Source organism: Aphis gossypii, chromosome 3 (genome assembly GCF_020184175.1).
Source record: "Aphis gossypii isolate Hap1 chromosome 3, ASM2018417v2, whole genome shotgun sequence".
Classification (NCBI taxonomy): domain Eukaryota; kingdom Metazoa; phylum Arthropoda; class Insecta; order Hemiptera; family Aphididae; genus Aphis; species Aphis gossypii.
Genome location: NC_065532.1, coordinates 34382302 through 34402670, shown reverse-complemented (window position 1 = coordinate 34402670; position 20369 = coordinate 34382302). Strand labels below are relative to the sequence as shown.

The window sequence follows — 20369 nt, the reverse complement described above, 5'->3', positions numbered from 1 at the left end:
TAATAGGAATTATTTGTATATGTATATGACAATTCCTATATAATGTAATTATAAATAATGATTATAGGTAGTTATTTTTGTGCAATAAAAATCATCTTATACGTCACACATTACAACTATGCAGTTAGTAAATTAACGTATGGAAACATTGAAAAAAATGAAATCAATGGTTCCAGACTCAAATTATAAAAAGATGAAGAATACCATACGTTTTTTTTTCGCTTGTTATTATACTTATTAACTTAACAACTTACCCAACTGGCAAGCTAGATTCATTTGACCTTTAAAATAATTCATATTATGTGATAACTTACCTATTGTTTTAGTGCTTTAATGATATATTAAAATCATATTTTTACAAACTGTGATCAAAATATAAAAGCGGGTAAGTGGGTACCTACCGCTCTGCTGTACATTAGGTGACGTTTGGATCACTATTATATATTATAGGAGTGTTAAATTTGAATCCAATAATAGGTATCATTGTATACGAAAAACGATTCTGAACGAAGATGATTTGTCAGTCTAGGTCCTTGGATATAATTTCCAGTGGTTGGTGAAAAAGGTTAGTAACTAAAGGTAGTGGTTCCCACCTCTTCTATTCACCTCGTTTGGCAAAAGTTAAAATGTTCACACCCCCTCCAATAAATTGAAAATATTGAATATATATAATATATTGTAATCAAATAAATAAATAAATAAATTTTACTTCTTTGGGATACGACAGCTCGCGTCACTCGGGTTGGAAAACACCGGTATAAAGATACCAGAAAAGTCCCCAGCATCGCATATGAAATAATAATATAGTAATAACTAAATAGTTAATGTCTATGTTGTGTTTATGTGCAGGGTAGTGCAACAGCGGTCGACGATGAGCGGCGAAGGACCAAATTCAAATGCGCCGACCAAACGCGGGGGCGGCGGCGGTTTCAAACAGTTGGCTCAACGGAAGTCGGACGCAACACAACCGGTCGTACTGGTGTCGATGACCCGACGGCCGAGCTGCAATTCGGGACAGTGGAAGCCGTTTAAGTGGAAATCGTCGGACCTCGGCGAACAGCGACGCGCTTCCATCGGAGGCGGTTCGCGCCCGGAACTGCAGCATCAGCAGACGAACGTGGATCTGCAGAGAAGTGTCCGACCGGAAACGGTGACGATAGTACCGGAAGGACGGGTCAACGCAGCGTTCGTACCGGACAGACTGCAGAACGACGTGTGATCCGGTGACAGCACGGTCTCTGCGGGAACAGCCACGCGGTGCAACCCCGCTAATATCGGAGGTCCCTTTAAAAAGTTACTATTTATAAGTCATATACATATATGTTATGATGCATTAATTATATTTCTTCCCGGCATTTGATAAAAGCGAAAATGAGTTTTAAAAAGAAAACATCTTTACTATAGAGGTATCTATCATGACTCAACGTGTATTCATTTAAACCGAGACAGGATAAGAAAAACAGGTACGAGTAATTTTTTAAAACGCTATTTTTCTCGACCATCAGCATTACGTCCCCTCTAATTCCGGTATTGCGTGTTACTCGACAGTGCCGTATTTATAAAGGATTGTCGTCGACTTTTTTGATACCAAATCATCTCAACCATAATTTAATAACTCCGATTCCGGATTATACCTTAGATAATGTATATATACTTATTATTTCGGTAACATGTGTATAGTTATCCGAGTTATCGCACAACGGGTCATACACTAACCATTTTTACAAATCCACAGGTTTTTTACAGTGTTCAATTATTATTGACCATCCTCGCGCCCCATGAGAAATATCAGCGGCGTAGCTGCAGGTATAAAATACCTATAATATTCTTATGGAATTCTTCAGTGCTGCGGGTCGCGACTCTTCAATCTAAAAAAGTACAGTACATTCTTACGTTAAAAAAATTCCTAAATACGCTACTGACACTTCGGTATTTATTAAATCGTTTTTTTCAAATGTTTAATAAAATTAAATAAAGTCCTTTTGAACTGAAATGTTAAAGAGTATACATTTTTACTCTCGAGCAATTGACTTAAATTAAAACTTTACCAAATAGATCTTTCTGAACAGGTCGTTAGACAGAACTCTTTTATTTTAAACCAACAAAATGTCATTAAAATTCCGAATTATTCTACTATGTAGAAAATAATATAGTACCTAGATGCATTTATTTTAAGAGAGACTAATTAGTAGTTACGTATTAGTAGGTAATAATTTATTCGAATTGTTCATAGTCCTATTTTTGACATAATCTTTTCACCTGTAATTTTAATCGTGTACAATTATTTTTTGTCCAATTCATCATTAGATTATACTGAAAAAATTACATTATATATATAATAAATGTAACGATATAATCATAAATAATAACATATTACGTGTTAACAGAGTAGCCATCGGGGTTGTGTATAAGGATTTTATTTTTCCACAAGTGCTGTTTGACGAACCTTTTCTGTAAGCCATAGTATTTGAAATCCTCCCAGACGAGTCATGACGTCTTCGCCTCTACAGTAAGAATAGGTATTCATAATAAACTTTACTTATAAACTCGGCGTCTTACTGACGTCTTGCCCAGCATGAGTTTACAGAACAATTTTAAATGCCTCGTACCATTAAATTATTTTATTGTAAATATTTATATATAATATATTATAACACGGTAATAGTTGTAGATCGGTTTACTTTTATACATATATTTATATACGTTTCATGCGTATTGTATAAATAGTATGTACTGTGACACTGTGTATACACCTTATCGTTATAAAAAAAAAGTATATATTTTATTGTAATATTGTACATTGAAAACTCGTCTAGCAAGCGAAACGATGACAATCATTATGCCGATTTATATGTTTCAAAAATTATATATGATTTACACATCATAATATTGCACAATTGCCTACCTAATAATATAAGCTTATTATTATATTTTGTTAGTAATATATTATTATGTTGTATTATGATAATATAAGAATTCTATGTAAAATATTTCAATATATATATATTTTAATAAATGCATAGTTTACCCGTTACGTGCTTATATATAACCAAAGAACTGTCGGCCTACTCGGCCTGCAACAAGTTGTGCTATGTGGAAGACTATTTTGAATATATTATCTGTACGGCGTTCATGGACTATTCAACTGAAAACTTTGAAAACGGGTTGAGCGGATCAATGGCACAAACAGAGCGTAGTAGTGCCTACTAAATTACTAATTATAATGCTCCGATGTACAGTGAAATATCAAGTAAGTGACGATTGTGTACCTATCGTTGTTATTTAGACTCCGTAATGGATGTGTTAAATTTGAATTCAGTGATGGATTACATAATTGCATATTATACGAAAAACGATTACGAGTCAATAGACGATCGATCAGCCATAACATATCGTTGATCATAATACCTATAGAATATAAACCGTTTTATAATCAATATTATTACTAATAAATTATGATACATAGTGTTGCTTTTATAATAATTTATTAAACTGTTATTAATTATTATAATACAGTAATGCTCACCTGCAGTTATGAATTTTTGTCGAGTTCTTTTCGTGTATTCGTTCAATCGACTAATTGCATAAAAACCGTTTATGTTGATTAATGATTACTATGTGACACTATATTAATGTCTACGTACGAACGTACAACTATGGGGTGAGGCCAACAAATCAAATATATATTAATAAAACTCAATAATCCTTATGATATATAATAACGAGGTATGTCTCCGACCACGCTTTTCGTATAGATTTAAAAATAAATAATACAATAGAAGAAACTGCCAAAATCATCCTATATTATAAAAGATTTTACTCTCGATTGACGTATAATCAGTCGTATTCACTATAATAATATCCGCTCTTAGTTCCGACATTATTCCTTGGTAATCCTTCTCGCAGGCTAAACAGAAATTGGCGTAGAGACTAAAATTTCTATCATCTTAAATTATAATCAATCCTAGTCTAATCTTCTTATACTCGTATAAAGTGTCGCCGCACTGAGTGTCTGCACTTTTGACATGTGTGTCCTGCAAGTCATAAATAAAGTTACAAAATACATATATATAGATTAGGATCAGCACAAAAATAAATGATTACTTTCATAAATTATGGAAAATTAAAATCTAGTAGTAGTACATTTTCGATTCACACTACAAAAAAAGAAAAATGCAATAGACCTTTGTGAGATAGCAGTAAAATATAATATTAAATCCCGACAGTGACGTAGTGAAATAGCCTATCTTGAACGCCGTTTAATCAAAATCGTATTATTGAATTACCATTTGATTATTTCAATACAACTAAGATCTCATTTATATTGACGCCTACCTATACTATCTATGAATAATTGAAAGAAGTTTGTATTCTTATTCCATTTGTTATATGTTTTCCGAGTCTAGCGCATGACTTTACTTCTGTTTTTACACTCAACTACGTTACACCTTTTATTATGAGTTGACATTCTTTTCATGGATATAGTACCGTAATTTATTTATGCGATGGCACATTTAACTATAATCTCGAATTTTTTTTAACAGTTTCAGTATTTTACAATCATTTTATAAGCAACCAAATTTTTTTTTGACAAACAGGAGTACCTAAAAACATACATATTATACTTGTATTACAGGTTCTAAGTGACTAAGTATCAAGGTTCAACCTCTTAGAAATTTAAGGTAAGGGGATCCTTTGTGCTTTTATTTAATTATTATGATCTATGATTTACCTGTAAAAGGATAAGAAGTTATTCGGTATTCTTATACATTTTGAAATGATGACATAATTACAGCAACACTATACCTATGTATAAAACAATTAACATTACTATAAATTTGTCACAAATCTATCATTACACTTAAACAATAAATTATCATTAGGACTAAGAAATTATAAGAATTGCATAATTATTACTTCCATAGGTACTCTCAATTTATGGTAGACCAAGTTGGATATCCATTCTGTATTTCTGTATGAGTTGTTAAAAAACAAAAATCTATAACACATAGGTATTGTTTAACATATTCTAGCATTTCAGAAAAAACTGAATGTAGGTACCTACCAATTTTTTTAATTATCTATATATTCTAATACAATTTTTAAACAATAGTATAGGTATTTTCTTTATCTTGCAAGCTATACCTCAGACAATTTTATTCCCTGTAAAATTATTTAATGACATTATATTATTGTTGTGGCAATACTACAACATATTCATTTTATCAGAGCAATTCTACACAGCATTTTATTAATATCAGTTATTTTTAATAACAAATAATACATTCATTTTGTTAAATTTTTTCTTGTGTATTTATCCATTTTAATTTCTATATCTGTCAAACCCTATTTATCATTGATCGCAGCGATCACAAAAATGATATACATTTAATAATATAGATATATTTTTTTTGAAAAATATTAGGTTTTTAATAACTATACGTAAAAACAAGATGAATTAATAACTAAAATTCATCAGACTTTAATAATAATAATAAACCATTGAGACAGCCACTCCTATGGTAATTAACCAAAACATAATAAAATAGATCTTTAATTTAGTGTTAAATGTAAAAAAAAAATAATAATAAAAGATAAATATTTTGTAATTCTCTAAAATTAAAATGCAATAGCTAACAGGTGGAATAAAAAAAAGTTATAAATATTTAAAGTGCTATTACCTGTTTAAAAATGATGTTATTTAAAAAAAATTTAAATCCAATGTGTAATTTGTTACTATCATTCTATTAACAATAACAAATAGTTCTAATTTCAATTTTATTTACTCAACTTTATTACATAATATAATAAGAGTGCGTATACACTGTAAAAAAAACTCTCATATTTACATACAACAACATTTTTAATTAGACAAAAATAAAATCTTAAAAGTTGAGTAACTCTAATAATTTGATTATGGCTAAGTATGGTACTACAAAACTATTTCAATGATACAGAAACATTTATTCTCGAATTAAAAATATTCTCTTGTTTATTATACAAGTAACACGTTATTAGGCCATTTATCATTACTAAATTAATAGCCAAACATAAATTATAAAGTTTAATATAAACAAATATTATAGTTTAAGTATAAATTTATCTGATTGATATCAGCCAACATAATACAGTGATGAACATCAATACATCACTATTTACGCTTAGCAATTAAGTTCAGTTTACTATCAAAACTATAATAGTGCTAGAACTACAGACATAATCAGTGGGTTCAAAATGTTGGTATATCAAGGTACAGTAGGATAAAAAAATTATCAATAAGATGGAAAAAATTTAATAAATTAAAAATAATTATTTTAAATTGAATCTCATAATGTACTAAAAAAAAAAAATGAGATTCTTTCAGGTATTTTTATGAACTTTAAATAGTGTTTATTCTAAAAAATAAAAAGGAATTGCTTCTTTTTTCTATCTTATTTAAACAATTAGTAATTTAGTAGTATTGGATTTAATCAATATCACAGTTTTGCTAGTGTTTTAGTGAACAAATAGCAAAACACTAGATCTTGTTTCAACCAGTATGTTATTAACCCATGTAAGGATATTTCCATTCAGTCAATGGTACAAATGTTTCTTTAACAGATTGAGGTGACGTCCATCGTAGAACATAATGGGGACCACCAGCTTTGTCATTTGTACCTAAAAAAAAAAAATATTTATAATAAGAATTTAAAAAATTCAAGAAAATAAAATTAGAAATTGTAAATTAATATTATATTAATATATTATATAACTGTAATTATAAGTATAAAATATAATTTATAGAATTAAGTCAATTATATTGCTAAGATAATTTACATTTTATGAAGAAATATTGTATTAGAGCCTTATATACACCCATTAAAAAAAAACAATCATACTCATCATGTTCAATTTTATAAGCACAGTTAATTATAATGCACATATTCAGAACATTTTATATATTTGGCATACTGATTTGAAGTATAATTAAAACATTCTTTATATTTTGCCGCCATCAAAAATAGATATTTAGTCAAATATATCATAACTAATAACTTTCATGAATCAATTAATATTCTATTATTTTTTAAAGAGAAACGTCTATAAATCTAACCTTTTAATATAAACAAAACAATAATCAAAAAATAAATGTTTAAACGTCATAAAAAAAAACCAAACTAACTATTAAATGGTCCATGAATAAAATACTTTAGAAATTACACATCTTATATCAAATGGAAAGAGTTTTATGGAAATTAAGCAAATAATTTATAGTAGCAACTATTTAAAAAAATTGTACAGGTGCTGACTTAAAAGAACTAGTACCCTTTACCAATATTTCAAGCTTTAGTAAAGTAACCTACCACCATTTAAAGTTGATTATATTGTATTTTTTGATTTTTTTAAAATTGGCCATATAAAAACCTTTAGTTTTAAATGCATTTACTTCACAGATACTATATACCTAGTGAATACATTTTTTATTATCAATGAAAGGGGTGCATATTACTACTTAAGCACTTTTTTAAATAAACAATAGCCGCCTTTGGAAAAAGTAACATTTAGTTTGTAGTAAAAAGTATTTATCAAAGATTATGACTCCCACAGCATCATATGTATATTTAAAACTATGAACAGTGGAGAAATCTAATTTTAATAATACAATTATTCCTAAATTCAGTTTATTATAAACTGAAAAAAACAAAATTAACTATACACTTATTTTATTTTATAATGACTTATAAGAAACTTATAACTATATAATTGAACAGCACATTATGAATTTAAAAATTATTTCAAATTACCTGACATTCTGCTTCCACCAAATGGTTGTTGTCCCACTACAGAACCAGTAGACTTATCGTTAAGGTAAAAATTACCAGCTGAATACTTTAATGTTTCAAGAGATTTTTTTAAAAAGTTTCTGTAAAAATAAAAATAAAATAGTAAATAATTACATAAATTGTGTTATTTGAATGTCTTATTACTTGTCCTGAGCAAATACAGCTCCAGTCAATGCATAAGGAGTAGAACTAACGACGAGATCAACTGTTTTATCAACTTCTGAATCATTATAAACATAAACAGTCAAAAGAGGCCCGAAAATTTCTTCAGTCATAATTTTATCTAAAGGATCCTTTGTTTCAACTATAGTTGGCTGTATAAAGTATCCTTTACTAAATTCGAAAAATAATATTATTATATACACATACAATGATAAACTGTTAAAATGTTAAATATATTATATTTAATTACCTGTTGTCATACTGTCCTCCACCAATTATTTCCAAATTAGGAGACTTCTTTGCATGTTCAATATACCCAACAATACGATTAAATGCTTTATCATCAATAACTGCTGAAGCGAACGAATCAAATTCATTGACATCACCAATTTTCAATTTATTACGCAGTTCTAATAGTCCTTCTTTAATCTATTTACGGAAAAGAAAAAAACAATTAAAAGTAAATACAACAGGAATAATTATAAATAACAATATTACTTTAGGCCATAACGATTGAGGAACGTATAGTCTGGAACAGGCTGAACACTTCTGACCACAATATTCAAATGAAGATCGAATGGTGCCAGTAACAACAGATGTCACATCAGCTGATGGGTGTACAAAATGATAATTCTTACCTCCACACTCTCCAATCAATCTTGGAAAGTTAACATAGCTATTTATATTTTGTCCAACTTGGGTCCATAGTCGGTTAAATGTCCTACAAAAAATAATCAAAAAATAAATTAAGATATACAAAATAAAATATAAATGAACCAACTAATTTTATATTCTATATTATGTACAAATAATATTATTCTATAATTTTTTTCTGTATTTATAAAAAAAGATCTTAACTTAAACATATCACTATAATCATATTTTAGGGTTTTTTTTTTTAATGGTAACCTATGATTTGAATTTGACATTTTTCTTAAAACTAAATCAATGCATAGATAAAATAATTTAGTTTAATGTATTATTTTAAGTTTAAATGGGCATTCAATTTATGTGTGCATAATAATATAAAATATTGATAACTACTAAGACATATTATTTCATTTATCAATTATACTATTATTAAGGTAAAATTTTCCTGCCGTGTTTTGAAGCGACGTCTAGTGTCAACTATTGGTCTAGACACGTTAGGTATTATGACGCCATGCTGTTTCACTGCTTAATGTTGCAGAGAAACCATATCTTTATAAAAAATGACAAACATAAAATATACTCTGTTAAGAGTGAGGTCATACCTTGGCACCAATCAGTTTTTGTCACTGACAGTCAGACCTATAGTGAGACAATAATTTCAATAGGTAAAGCTCGTAAGGCTAGCTCTGCGGAACGAAGCAGCACACAAGTTAACCACCAAGGTACAATCTTATTTTGAACAGGGTATAGTCAGAATGTTTATTATTATTAATTTAAACAATTACAAATTTTTAAATCCGTTTTTTAACAATCAGCTGATCTTTCCAACAGGTAGACAAAAACTAATCAACCAACTATATTCTGTCATTTGTAATTATTTTTTAACATAAATAAGAAAGTACAATATTTTAATATCCAATAATTTAAATAAAGCACAAGATGGATAAGTTAATTATTTTAATTGAATTAATTAAGAAGTTTATAAATATAGTAAATTAAGTTATAAATGTATATTTAACCCATTATGTTAATTTGAATATGCATTAAAAATTATGAAAGCAAATAAAGTACTGGTACCAGATAATATAAACACAGAGTTACTGCAATACGCCGGCACAAAGACAAAAGAAGAACTATTTAAATTAATACATGATATATACAATACAGGGACTGTTCCAAAAGACTTTTACAAAAGTACACTTGTACTAATACCGAAAAAAACAGGGGCAGATCAATGCAATAACTTCAGAACCTTAAGCCTAATTTCACATGCTTTTAAACTCCTAGCAATAATTATAAGTAAAAGAGTTGGAAATAGAATTGAAGAACAGCTAGACTACGATCAATATGGTTTTAGAAGAAACAAAGGTACCAGGGAAGCAATTTTAAGCTTAAGAATAGTATTAGAAAAACAAATAGATAGGCAAAAGAAAACCTTTATGGCTTTTGTAGATTTAGAAAAAGCTTTCGACAATGACAATTGGAAAATACTGTTTAACATAATGAACAATGTTGGAATAGACATTAAAGATAGAAACGTTCTACACGCAATATATAAAAATCAAGAAGCGGAAATCAAAATCAACTCCACAACAAAGACAGCTAATATATAGAAAGGAGTAAGACAAGGGTGCCCACTGTCACCATCTTTATTTAATGTCTACGTTGAACTAGCGATAAGAGATATAAAACAAAAGCTAGAAGAACAAATGATAGGAGTGGTAATAGGAGGTATATTAATATCGATGATACGCTTTGCAGATGATATGGTTTTGATCGACACATCTGAAAACGATCTACAAACAGCAATTATTGAAATGGATAACATATTTCTAGAATACAAATTAAATATAAATACGGAAAAAACAAAAGTAATGATATGTAGTAAACAAAATGAGCCAAACATTAACATATCCCTAAAACGAAAAAGAATAGAACAAATAAATCAATTTAAATATTTGGGAAGTATAATAGATAATGAAGGAAGATCAAAAAAGGAAATAAAAAGTAGAATAGGGCAAGCAAAAAAGGCATTTCTACTTAACAGTAAATTACTAACATCAAAAAATGTAAATCAAAGAACAAGAAAACGTTTTATTAAAACATACATATGGAGTACAGCATTATATGGTTGTGAAACATGGACGTTGAACAAAAAAGAGGAAACCGCTTTAGAAGCTTTTGAAATGTGGTGTTGGCGTAAAATGGAGAAAATAAAATGGACAGAATTGAAGACTAACGAAGAAGTATTAGATTTAGTCAAAGAGAAAAGAATGTTGCTAAATAATTTAAGATCAAGACGATGGCATATGATAGACATAATGAAGAACTCCATAGCCTCATACTGGAAGGTATGATAGAAGGGAAACGCGGAAGAGGTAGGCCAAGAACATGTTACATTAAGTCAAATAAATTAAAGATGCAAGAGTCGATTCGTACAAACAACTCAAAGATAAAGCACAAGACAGAGAATCATGGAGAGAACATATTTTATTGTAAACCAATCTACGGATTGAATACTAAAAAAAAAAAAAAAAAACCATTATGTTAAAAATCATACTGTATTCTTTACAATGTAAAGACAATAAATAGAATGCCTAAATTAAAATCTATAGCATTAATTTAATAGAACATAAATAGATTATTCAGAACTTATTAGTTTTATATAAAATTTCTTACGGAACAGATCCAGTGAAGTTGATACCCGATAAATGTGGTGATCCGGTAATAGTATCACCAAATACAGGACCATCTGCTGGGATAAAATTAACTACACCAGCTGGAACTCCTGCTTCAGTCATTATTTCATATATTACCCAGTTTGATAACAAAGCTGTATCTGAAGGTTTCCATAAAACAGAACATCCCTAGAAAATATAATCATTAATAAATAAAATAAAATAAAAATTGTATGAAAATCAATACTTACCATTAAAGCAGGAGTGTATGCTAAATTCCCCCCAATTGCTGTAAAATTAAAAGGAGACACAGCAGCAACAAACCCATCAAGGCCTCTATAACGTAAACTATTTAATGTGACTTTTTTATTTTCACTAATTGGTTGGTATTTTGTCAATTCCTTAGCAAAAAATGCATTTAATCTATAATTTGATTAATATTAGTACAACAATTTTCAACTATTATATTCACACTTTTGACAAACTTGATAAAATCTATTAATTCAGCAGCTGCATCAATTTCAGCTTGGATAACTGTTTTAGACTGACCAAGCATAGTAGCTGCATTCAATTTCATTCTATATTTGGTCGCCATTAAATCTGCAGCCTTAAGCCAAATGCTTATTTTTTCTTCTAAAGGTACAGCATCCCATTTTGTTTGAGCTTCAGTAGCAACTTTAATTGCTTTTGACACTAAATCCTTTAGGGCATACACAATTTTTAATAAAACTGGATATTAATAATTGAATGGTTAATATATAAATACTTACTGATGTTGCATAGTAAAATTTTGCAATTTTCTTTCCATGATTGTGTGGCTAAAATCAAGAGTAATATCATTAGAAGAAGTACATTAAAAATCTAATATTTTGTTTATTAATCCCATCAACTATAAATCTTCATAAATCTGAGTTATAGAAGAAAAGATCAACTATTTATGAATAATAAGTCCAAATATATTAAACAAGAATAAATAATAGATATAAATGATAAAATAAAAAACATTCAAATAAAGAAAAATATTTGGTTGAAAATAATACTTAAATGTTTTACAAATGATATATTGAACAGTTTTAAAATAAATCCATATATTAGTTTTTTTCCATATTCAAATGTTATATTAAAATAAATTTATTTATTAATATTTTAGATTTATAATGGTATCTATTATTATAATTAAATACATGGGTATACAATAAGCCTAAAATAAAGTCTTACCATGACTTGATATCTAACATCTTTAGTCTTGAATTTTTCATTACCAATGATAATAGGTACATCTTCCACGTTATTAGACAAGCGTTTTAATTCAGCTTCGATTTCTTTTCGTTCTTTGCTGCCAGGCAAATATTCTAAATAAATATTAACACCAAATGTTATCAAGTTATTAATCAACTAAAAATAAATATTGTTATGTTTATAACTTAGAACTATTATAATAACCTATCATTCATATTGAAGGAAAAAATAAAGAAATAATATTAAGAGCCATATAAAAAACAATAAACAAATACTTGCAAACATTTCTGAATAAATTTAAAAGAAAATATTAATACAATATAATAATTAAATGAGTAATTTATTATTAAACTGATTATATATAATTTATTATTATAAGAACATAAATAAGCTACACATTACTATATATTTTTTTAGATTAAGTTCTTAATTTCACGCTACTTTGACCTCAATTAAAAAACCATTGAATGATTATTATAATTGACTGATAACAATTTTTTTCTAATAGATCCAGAATTTGGTATATTATACTTTAATCTATACATTATTTTCTCCTTTACATGACACAGAACTATTTGTTTTAATTGAATATGTAACTTAATAAGGGAGAAAGATGTTACCTAATATAACTAATATAACTTACATTTGCTTACCTAAAAGTGGTTCATTTTCAACACTAAAATCTTTAACTTTAGGCAGTGAAAGGGATCCAATGCTTCGACAACATAAACTAAAAATAAAATAATGCATTAAACTATTTCCAAACTATAAACAAGTACCTAGTACATTAAATATTATAATATATTTGATAGTCCCATTTTTTGGTCAAGTATATTTTACAATTTAGTATGCAAGAGGTAAATATTTCATGAGTATTTGATTTGGTTCACTTTTAAATATTCATTTATCAATCTATTTTAGTCAATGTTATTAATGTCTTCAGTTAAAAATACTGGTCAAGGTTAATCATGTGTCAACTAGTGCTTATTTATGTTTTAAATAGATTTTAAAATAAATGAAACATCCACCAAAATAATTTTAAAACATACCTAGGTATTATAAACATAGGTATCATTGTTTTATTTTTAATATTTATTAGTGTTTTAAATATATTGTATAAAACATATTTAACACAATAACTTATATGAAACAGATGACGTTAAGTCTAGTTGTAAAAATAATATGGAATACATTAGAGATCTTGATTTTTATTTACACTTTTAGATTTGGAAAGTTTGCCAGTATTCAAACATTCTATTTTACATTCCAATTATACCTCAAATCTAGTCAAATCTTAGATGAAATAAAAACTATTATATTTGATATTAGACTTACATAGATGCTTGATTAAATTTATTTATCAAGATGTAAATTATTATCAACTAAAATAATAAAATTAGTGTAATCATTTAATATACATTTTAAAAGCATAGTAACAACTTCAAATGTATATCAACTAGAAAAAAATGTGTATATTACTATCTTAATTATTTATTTACATAACAATAGTGGTTATGTAAATCGTCGTAAAATAAATTTTAAAACCATGACCCTAGGCAACATTGATAATTAATTCTCAAGCATTCTCAGCTCTTTACTAGGTAATAAATTATTACTAATAATAGACAATATTCAACAGTTGAAACATAAAATATTTGTTTTTAAAAACCTACTTTAAATTTAAATGGTAGGTATGTTAAGTGTATAAAAGAATAGGTTAGGTTTTTCAAACTGTAACCAATCATGAAAGTTCTAAATTAAAACAACAAATAATAGGAAATTTTGTAATTGTACATAATTGTGTCTAAAGCCTAGAATATACTGAATAATATATGCGCTTAATTTTAAATAACCTATACAAAAAAAGCCATTACAAAGCCTGAAAATTAAGTTTTAAAATTCGAATCTCGTAATGCCATACAGTAAAATAATGTATTCGATTAGTGTAAAACGACATATACCTAATATAATATATTGTAAACCTACTATCTAGATTTCAAACCAATGCCTCGGATCATCTGTAATTCGTTAGCCTCGTTTAAATAAACAGTCATATTACACACCCCCTACCCGTCAAAAAAAGTCAGTAGATAATATATTTAAAAGTATTTTTACCTTTGAAATCCTTTCAGCGTGGCCGATGAGAAACGATTGGCGTTCGACAGCATTATGACTTGGGTAAGTGTCGTTCTTTCGACAGCTTACGACCTGGTTGGTAACAAATACACGTTATATTAAGCAGTGATTTTTTTAAAACAAAAAATAATTTCTTTCCCAGAACAGATAGATTAGTGGTTGATGCAATGATAGAGGAACCCGGTATCAAACTTATGATTAATCGCTAGACAATTTATATAATAACAAAACAATAATCGAACGGTCGACAACAACGTCGTTTACGGTCGTAAATGTCGCACTGACACCATAACAAAGCGTCGTGTACTGGCGTACCGTGGTCTGCGAAATCAAATTGTGTTTCAAACGATAGTACAGTCGGTAGGCACGATTTCGAGACGGGAGGGGATATGGGAAATTAAGAAAAAAAATTTCTGAGTGAAAAACAAAACGGGTGAGCGGCGCTACGTTCCGACATAAACATTAATTAATGGTAAACATTACTGCTACCACAGTAATATGAGTAATTGCGACGAAGCGTTACGACGATTATCGTTACACATTAGAGCGGTATAGGTACGAATCGATCGTTTTCTACATTGGATCATTGGATATCGCCGGACTTTCCCTGCTCGCCGTTCACCACCACGACTACTATTAATAAACATCAATGCAATTATCTATCGATTATTATACATATTATTATTATTATGACATGACTTATACGAGTGTTGGTTTATTATTACAATTTTTTTTTTTGTTTTCGCACGACGACGAAACGCTCTACACACAGCGTACGACACGACCTCTCTGACGCACGGCCAACGCGATATTGAAACTGGGACAAACGTTCGAGACGAGTGAGTGGTGACAACTGAGTGCGAACGGTCAACGAAGGCACCACCAGAAATTCAAAACGGCGGCAACGATGTGACCCAAGAACCGAACAGTGTACGCTGCTGCGTCGAGCCAATGACTGAGAGCGAGCGAGACACCGTCAATACGTCCGACTAAGAGAGAGAGAGAGACTCGGTTACACAATGCGCGAGCACCGCCACCCGGCGCCTCGCCCACGATTGTCGACGGAGGGCGGACGGAGAGAGGTGTCCCTCCTCGCTCGGACGCAAACGACGTTGGCGCGCGGTTCGTCGATTGCCAAAACTAAAAAAACGAAAATTACGGGTCCCCGAGTGCTGCCAACGTGACACAGCTCTGCGACGATATTGTCACGCCGCTCGTTCCGAAATCAAAATGTGACCGAAGGCGCCAATAAACCCCTCCTCTTACTCCTCTCTCCGACCCGTAGACGAATACGAACTTACGTCGACTACCGGACTACACGAGTACACGAGCATAAATCGTTCTGTGTTCCTACTGTAGAGTGTCGAACTGTCGACCGCACAAATGACGCGGCCGACGTCAGCCGATAGCTCAAACGGTCAAAATAATTTGAATTGATAATTATTACTCTTTATTAGTCCAGCCCCGTCGTTTATTTTAATTATTGAGCTGTTCATTCTTCATTCGCTGTGATGACGTTTTCCACTAGAGTCGAACTACGCGCCGTCGGCCGTAGTCTGATTAACAAACGCAAGTCCCCGACAGTTTTGAAACGGTGTACTAAATGTCTAACCGGATAACATTACGATTCACTCCAATTCACGGCGGATACAACATTAAAAAACGTATTGTTTATGCATTTTAAACAATATAGAAACGTTTCAAAATAAACTATAAATATACATAGTATACAAAACACATTAATGTATCTTTTATATTATAAGACCATCCGACTATATCACATATTTTTAACGACAAAAAAATATTATTTTATAATAATTACAAGTCATCACGATATAACCTTCAGATCATAACGATTTTTAAGTCGTTCAAATGAAAAATAAAATTTCATTTTTTCTATCATTTAATCATTATATCCATGTGATGATGTTGACAAATGCAATATTAAACAATGTTTATAGTAAGATAATTTTTTAATTTGTAGTGTATATTAATGGTCGCCCATAGGTAAAATTTTAGAGGTAGTCAAATTAAAAAAAAATCTCAATTGTAACACAATAAGATTTGATGTTATTTTCACTAATAAATGTAAATATGCTATAATTATTGAACTACAAGTTCATTATATTTTTTGCCCAGGAGGGGCTAGTACACTATCTTACCCCCCCCCCCCCCACCATCACGAATGGGCGCCCATGACTATATTGGATGTATAAATAAGGATTATATGTTTTATAAAAATTGATTATCTTATTTTGCCTATATATTATTAATTGTTATTATACAAGATTTTTTTTTCTATTAAAATAAAGTATTACATAACATTTAATTATTACATACATAAAAAACAACTGTTTAAAAATGATCTATAGCTTATACAACATTGTAATTAGATCTATAAAATGATGATTTTAATGAACAGTCCAATAGGTATTCATTTTATTTTAAAATGTAAATAAAATAACCTATTTCTTAAAAAAAATAAAAGTGAATGAAATATTTTATTTTCGAGTGAACTTTCTAAACACTGGATAAAAATTATAATAAAAATAACAAAAAAGTATCTACACTACATACAGATACATCTGTACATGTATGTGTCTTGTTATAGCAATCGGTTGCTATTACAACCGGTCACTATAAACAATCACTGTCTCAACTGGTAACATTCTCGGTATTGCACAAATTAACAGAATGATCCCAGCTATAAGACTTATACAAGTAAAAAACATTGAATATACCTACCACAGAAACATCTTAAACAAACTTTAATAAAAACAAAAATATAAAAACAACAGCATTTTGAAACAAATAAATATATAGTTATATTATAAAATGTATTTTATATAGGTATTAGGTACCTATAATAAAATTAGAATGGGTGTGTGTACTTAAATTTAGTTATTTTCATAAAGATTTAACTAAAATATATAGTCAAAATCTATAAGACATAATTTAATTCAGTAGATCGTAGATGTGTATTGTTTTCCTTAAAAGTAATAGAATGTATTAATATAACAGATTAAACCTTAATATAATTGATGTTTGAAAAAATAGTATTGGAAAATGTTCCCTTTACAATAAAATTCGAAGCTGTTCGTCTTTTGGTACTTTATTAAGCAATAAACGACCATCATAGCTTAAAGAAGCTAATATCCATGCATCTCCAGAGGACCACTCAACACAGTACACAGAATCTTCATGTTGATCACACGTAGCTACTATTTTATCTTCAATGGAAGTTTTAGTTTTTAAATCTTCATTTTCAATGGCAGCTGATGAAATCCCAGCTAAACGCGTTATTAAGACTTGACCATCACTTGAGGCTGTTCCAATTAATTCATCATGTACTGGGTTATACCTATAAAATGAATCGCAATAATAAACAAAAAAAATTATGGTGGCTAATTAAGTTAAACAGAAAAATAAAGAGGACTACTTATTTAAATTTTAAAAATAATAATTATAAATCCAAAATGTAAAAAAATGTGTGCTTAGGTTTTTAATTTTAAGTTTAACTTAAAATAAAATATTTTTTAATTTTACTATTTGATTAATGTTCTCAAATTTCTGTAAAATATAGGTACTAAGCATTAATAATAATTTTTTTTATATATAATTAAATTTTAAAATGTAATTTTCCAAGTTAAACTTAAATATATTATATGCAATAGATATTATAAATAATTTATTATTAAAAAATATATTTGGTATTTCTTAAAGTTAAAATGTACTATTGCAATAAAAAATAATATACATAGGTATTTATACTAAATAAATGTAATTTATTTCACTTAAGTATTTTTGTATTTTGTTACCTAATAGACCAAATCCAATGCGAATGATCAGCACGGGATATTACAGGTTTGCTAGAATTGCGTATATCCCAGAACTTAGAATACCCATCATCTCCACATGTCGCCATATAGTATTGACGATTTGGATTAAAATCAAAATCTCTAAAATTAATTAATATTATTATAATAAAAACATATTACTTTTGAAACATTTAAAATCACAAAAACACTAAGTATTAATGACAAGTACAGTATATTTTTTATTATAACTAAAAAAAAAACTTTAATTTATATAATATTAAATAATTAAAATATATAAACAAAAGTAGATTTTATAATTTGCATTAAAAAAGTATTATTTGCAAATGCTGTAGTTCAAAACTTAGTAGATAAAATATTTATCATACCTAATGATTTGAGTATGAACTCCATCTAAACTCCATGCAATTTTAGTCTGGGATCTTAAATCCCAAGCTTTTATATTACAATCATCAGCAGTTACAAACTGTAAATTGACACTTTGTGGATTCCATTTTCCAGTAGTAAACCTTGGTTGCCCTAAAAAATGAACAACTACACATTAACGAAATACAATCAATATATTATTTTACTAAAAATCATTACTCTAATAATTTTTTTTGTTTAATTTTAGAAATTGTAAGTCCTAGTGTTAGGTATATCCAGATTACTAGATAAAACATTTGAATAGGTCTAGTATAAAATATCAACTTTGGTTAAAACAATTTGTTTATTTCCTAGTAAAATACATAATGTCATACCTTTACCATCCAATACTGCAGTACATACAATTTTTACTCCACTTTCACTCACATCCCACATCACTAAATTATTATCAATAACAGAACACATGTATGCATCATTTGTGGGATGAAACGTGGTCACCTAAATTAGATGAAATTTAAAATTCTAAAAATCAAGAAATAAAACTATAGTTATAAATACCTTAACATCAGTACCATACTTTTCTGAAGGAAAAGTAATGACATTTTCTAATTGACCGTCATCTTCTGGCAGTCGCCATAAAGCTGTACGTTTCTCACAGTCTTGTTCTATACTAGCATAACAAGTAGATATTAAACGTTTATCTGTTGGAGAAGATGCTAATGACCATATTTCACCACTGCTATGCTCATATATCTAAAACCAACACAATAAGACAGTTTTAAGTCATTAATTTTATCTTTCTTTAAATTATTTATAGGTAAAATACAACAATAATGACAATATTTTATTAAATACACACTTGAGGACTAAGTGTATTGGTTTCTTCTTGTAATGTAACAAGGTGCACTTGATTATTTGACGTGATCAATGATTGAGTTCCGATTAAAAAACAGTCTTGATCAACATTAGCGTGCAAAGAACACAACGATCTGGCCTAAAATGTAATTAAAAATTGATAAAATTAAACTCTTTTCCCAACAATGTTTAATTATGTTTTAATTATTAAGTATCTACCTGGAATTCAACTCCATAAATTATAGGATTATTGGACATTATGTTAATCAACGTTACTCTTTCGTGTTCGTTTATAAATCTTTAAACTAAAACAATTAATAACAGTCATCTGACGTCTAGGTAAACATCTCACGATCTAGGAGTAAATAAGTAATTAATACAAAGCAAGAAAATAACTACTAAGAAAGAAGGAATTGAGTACTAAGTAATAACTAATAGGTAACTAGAATAAATTTGAAGTACTAGGTATAATTTAATATATTATTTTCTTATTATTATTAGTTATTTCCACATACTATCTCTACTTTTTGTAATTATTTCTATTTTGATAATATTGTTCTTTGATGATATGTTATCTGTGTAGAATTCTAAGAGTATATATATAGAATGAATGATACGACTGA

At 28.6% G+C, this 20369-nt stretch overlaps 3 protein-coding genes across 5 annotated transcripts in view; 1 reads left to right on the top strand and 2 right to left on the bottom strand.

The window, feature by feature from the left end:
- LOC114133052 (bestrophin-2-like) overlaps nt 1-3051 on the top strand; it is a 43668-nt gene extending 40617 nt beyond the window's left edge. Inside the window, exons 10-11 of one of the 2 annotated variants that reach the window (XR_007605001.1) lie at nt 850-1876; nt 2388-3050. Coding sequence is in view for 1 of the 2 variants with exons in the window: in XM_050203693.1 (XP_050059650.1) it covers nt 850-1219 (370 nt within the window). In the remaining variant the exon portion in view is untranslated. Of the gene's footprint in view, nt 1-849 lie in introns of both variants that reach the window. The other variant, XM_050203693.1, reaches the window with a different exon arrangement.
- A 2710-nt stretch (nt 3052-5761) lies between these two features.
- LOC114131050 (delta-1-pyrroline-5-carboxylate dehydrogenase, mitochondrial) lies at nt 5762-15841 on the bottom strand. Of its 2 annotated transcripts, XM_050202588.1 has the most exons (13): nt 15415-15841; nt 14669-14761; nt 13207-13283; nt 12533-12666; nt 12085-12132; nt 11800-12014; nt 11566-11737; nt 11316-11503; nt 8484-8706; nt 8236-8414; nt 7968-8156; nt 7785-7903; nt 5762-6657 (listed from the first exon to the last, which is right to left on the bottom strand). In XM_050202588.1, exons 2-13 carry the CDS (start codon nt 14719-14721, stop codon nt 6545-6547), a joined length of 1710 nt encoding a protein of 569 aa, XP_050058545.1. In that variant the 5' UTR covers nt 14722-14761; nt 15415-15841; the 3' UTR covers nt 5762-6544. The 2 variants fall into 2 exon arrangements, with proteins under 2 accessions (XP_050058545.1, XP_050058546.1); XM_050202589.1 differs by lacking the exons at nt 14669-14761; nt 15415-15841 and having other exon boundaries at nt 13197-13283.
- A 1265-nt stretch (nt 15842-17106) lies between these two features.
- LOC114131045 (EARP-interacting protein homolog) lies at nt 17107-20271 on the bottom strand. Its single transcript, XM_027996163.2, has 7 exons — nt 19966-20271; nt 19751-19885; nt 19450-19644; nt 19266-19389; nt 18894-19044; nt 18508-18648; nt 17107-18050 (listed from the first exon to the last, which is right to left on the bottom strand). Exons 1-7 carry the CDS (start codon nt 20002-20004, stop codon nt 17765-17767), a joined length of 1071 nt encoding a protein of 356 aa, XP_027851964.1. The 5' UTR covers nt 20005-20271; the 3' UTR covers nt 17107-17764.
- Nucleotides 20272-20369: the final 98 nt, after the last annotated feature.

Bases quoted from the DNA above. Each gene is read 5' to 3' on its own strand.
- LOC114131045 (XM_027996163.2), bottom strand. From the start codon at position 20,004: ATGTCCAATAATCCTATAATTTATGGAGTTGAATTCCAG. The intron at 19,645-19,750 runs GTGTGTATTTAA...TGTTGGTTTTAG, and splicing joins CCAATACACTTAGTCCTCAA to ATATATGAGCATAGCAGTGG. The intron at 18,649-18,893 runs GTATGATAAATA...AATTAATTTTAG, and splicing joins GTTCATACTCAAATCATTAG to AGATTTTGATTTTAATCCAA.
- LOC114131050 (XM_050202588.1), bottom strand. From the start codon at position 14,721: ATGCTGTCGAACGCCAATCGTTTCTCATCGGCCACGCTGAAAGGATTT. The intron at 12,667-13,206 runs GTAAGCAAATGT...ATATTTATTTAG, and splicing joins TGAAAATGAACCACTTTTAG to AATATTTGCCTGGCAGCAAA. The intron at 7,904-7,967 runs GTAATAAGACAT...TTATTTTTACAG, and splicing joins GCTGTATTTGCTCAGGACAA to AAACTTTTTAAAAAAATCTC.